This window comes from Cyprinodon variegatus, unplaced genomic scaffold (assembly GCF_000732505.1).
Source record: "Cyprinodon variegatus isolate N-32 unplaced genomic scaffold, C_variegatus-1.0 Scaffold498, whole genome shotgun sequence".
NCBI classification, from domain to species: Eukaryota; Metazoa; Chordata; class Actinopteri; order Cyprinodontiformes; family Cyprinodontidae; genus Cyprinodon; species Cyprinodon variegatus.
This window is the reverse complement of record NW_015150951.1, coordinates 198,037-201,416: the sequence shown is the minus strand read 5'-3', so window position 1 is coordinate 201,416 and position 3,380 is coordinate 198,037. Positions and strand designations below refer to the sequence as shown.

At 38.8% G+C, this 3,380-nt stretch overlaps 1 protein-coding gene across 1 annotated transcript in view; it reads left to right on the top strand.

The window, feature by feature from the left end:
* LOC107094657 (nephronectin-like) overlaps positions 1 to 3,380 on the top strand; it is a 17,729-nt gene that overhangs the window by 11,919 nt on the left and 2,430 nt on the right. Inside the window, exon 4 of the mRNA XM_015390415.1 lies at positions 104 to 235. Within this exon, the coding sequence (XP_015245901.1) occupies positions 104 to 235 (132 nt within the window). The remainder of the gene's footprint in view (positions 1 to 103; positions 236 to 3,380) is intronic.

Here is a 3,380-nt window from a genome sequence, read left to right as displayed (position 1 = left end):
TGGGCCCCTGTCCTGCCTTTTTTTAAGAACAGTGAAGAGTGTGTCATAAAAGAAGCAGACATGACACACTTTGCCTACTTTAAGTGTTTGTGTTTGGTTTCAGATGTAGATGAGTGTCAGAAGGCTGATGTGTGTCCACCGCAGCTGACCTGCAAGAACACATTCGGCAGCTTCGTTTGTGTTTGCAAAGATGGCTTTGTGATGGGAAGCCTGCGGGGATCTGTGGAGTGTCGAGGTAAAAAGTTAATTAAGTATATCTACACCTTTTCAATCCATTTACTGTATTTCTATCGTAAAATTTTTGATGGACAATTTTAACCAAACTTCTGAATCACATTTTTAGAGTTGTTTAATTATTCATTGAGTTTGTATAATGCCGTGCTCTCTTATTTATTAACATATCTACTCTAAATAAAGTAATGTCTTATTGGTTTTGCGTCATCTTTTTAGGAAAAAAGCTTTAATTCGAGAACATTTATTCAGTGTGAAAAATAATCCCAATTTAAAATCCTTTATTGTAAAAAAGAAAATGCCCATGCCACATTAATAGGAATTATTTAGGACAAGCCTTTTTACAAAGGAAAATCATTTAGTTTGTAATATGTCATAGGTGACGGCACATCTTCAAACCAAATATCCTTGTATGTCCAAGTGTTGCATGCACTGTGATACGGCTCCCAGGAGCTTTGAAGAGCAACAAACCCACAGCACCAGAGGTCCACCTTGTGCCTGGTTCTCATCATGCTTGACCAAAGGCACAAAGTAAACCTTTTAATGCTAGAGCAGCTGGAGTGTTTGTTTTTTGATCTCATTAAACTGAACAAAATGGCCTTAAAATCTCAGTATAGTTTAAGAAATTCTGAAAGATTTATTTTTATGATTTTAGAGGGGAAAGGGACTTTTTTTATCGATTTATCCTAACATTCAGCTCTCCAGCTGTTTATGTTGAAGATGGTTTAAACTCCACTGCCATCATTTTTTACAATAATAGTAGAAATTATGTTAGATGGAGATTAATGAGGCAAATTTCAATGCTTATTGTGTATTTTTTTCAGTTTTCTAATGTGTAACTTGTGTTCCTAACTTCTAGTCCTGTATTCTCATAGATTAAACATCTGATCTCACATGTACAGTGAGGAAAATAAGTATTTGAACACGCTGCTATTTGGAAGCTCTCCCACTTCGAAATCATGGAGGGGTCTGAAATTGTCTTCGTATGTGCATGTCCAATGTGAGAGACATAATCTAAAAAATAAAATCCAGAAGTTATAATGTATGATTTTTTTAGCTATTCATTTGTATGATACAACTGCAAATAAGTATTTGAACAACTGAGAAAATCAATGTTAAAATTTGGTACAATAGCCTTTGTTTGCAATAACATAGGTCAAACTTTTCCTGCCCCACTCCTCCACACAGATCTTCTCTAGATCAGTCAGTTTTCTGCGCTGTTGCTGAGGAAGTCAGATTTTGAGCTCCCTCCAAAGATTCTCTATAGGGTTTAGGTCTGTAGACTGGTTAAACCACACTAGAACCTTGATATGCTTCTTCCAGGGATACTCTTTTGTTATCCTGGCTGTGTGCTTTGGGTCATTGTCATGTTGGAAGACCCAGCCTCGACCCATCTTCAATGCTTTAACTGAGGGAAGGAGGTTGTTCCCCAAAATCTGGCAATACATGTCCCCGGTCATCCACTACTTAATACAGTGCCCTGTAACATTTGCAGAAAAACACCCCAAAGCATAATGCTACCTCCCCCATGCTTCACAGTAGGTATGGTGTTCTTGGGATGGTACTCTTCAGTCTTCTTCCTCCAAACACGGTTAGTGAAATTATGACCAAAAAGTTCTATTTTGGTCTCGTCTGACCACATGACTTTCTCTCATGACTCCTCTGGTTCATCCAAATGATCATTAGACACTTATGATGGATTTTGACATGTGCTGGTTTAAGCAGAGGAACCTTCCACGCCAGTGCATAATTTCAAACCATGACATCTTAGTGTATTACCAACAGTAACCATGGAAACGGTTGTCCCAGTTCCTCCCTTGTAGTTCTTGGCTGATTTTTTCACCATTCTTAGGATCATTTAGATCCCACGAGGTGAGATCTTGCATGTAGCCCCAGTCCGAAGGGAGACTGACAGTCATGTTTAGCTTCTTCCATTTTGTAATGATTCCTCCAACAGTGGACCTTTTTTCACCAAGTTGCTTGGCAATTTCCCCATACTGTAGCTCTTTCCAGCCTTGTGGAGGTGTACAATTTTGTCTCTAGTGCCTTTGGACAGCTCTTTGATCTTGGCCTTGTTAGTACTGTAGCTGGATTATTACTCATTGTATGGAGTGGACAGGTGTCTTTATGCAGCTAATGACCTAAAAGGTGCATCTAAATTAGGATAATAAATAAAGTGGAGGGCGACATTTTGAAGGCAGACTCACAGGTCTTTGAGGGTCAGAATTCTAGCTGATAGAAAGGTATTCAAACACTTATAGCAGCTGTGTCATACGAATAAATAGTTTAAAAAATAATTTATTGTGACTTCTGGATTTTGTTTCACAAATTGGACATGCTTCTAGGGTGACAATTTCAGACCCCTCCATGATTTCGAAGTGGGAGAACCTAAAAAATAGCTGGATGTTCAAATATTTATTTTCCTCACTGTATGTATGAGTTGACAATTAACAAATGCAAAGCTTAAGATTATTAAAGCATTTTGACTACAATTACACATTTAGCCCAAAGGCTGTGGGTTTTTCCCCATTAGAGGGCAGTGAATGTGTCTCTCTGTTTCAGAAGTGTTTTCACAAAGCCAGTGTCTCATTATGCACGTGGGGTTGATGATCCAAATGAAGTTTTTACAGCTCTTCTCACAGTTCTCACAACTTAAATCAAAGATGAAAAGTCAAGATGACCTCCAGCTCTGCAGAGTTTGCAGAACATGTTCAGATGTGTTTGACATCAGGCTGTAAATGACTGAGATGATCAGAGCACACCCCCACATGCTCTACCTATCTGTGTTAACTGGCAGAGGGAGCAATCGTGTGAAAATGTGCTTTGCAGCCAGGAGTCCAGAGAGAACATGTTTATGTGATGGCTCACACACTCAGCTCTTCAATTGACCGCAGCGGTTTCTGTTTTCATCTTTAGGGAGAGCTCTGCTAAATTATCTCTCAAACAGGTGTCGAAGTTAGCAACAGGAATCCAGTTTTCTGTTAAAGAAAAATGAATAAGTACTTCAAAGTGTTTCTCATGAGAAGTAATATTTTTCTTTTTACAATATTTAAGAGCACTTTCTTAAAAGCCCGCCTGCGAGAGCATGCATGAGCCCATTTTTCCTCGTGCACGCTCTGTTTAAAAGTTGCTGTTCTCTCAACTCAGCA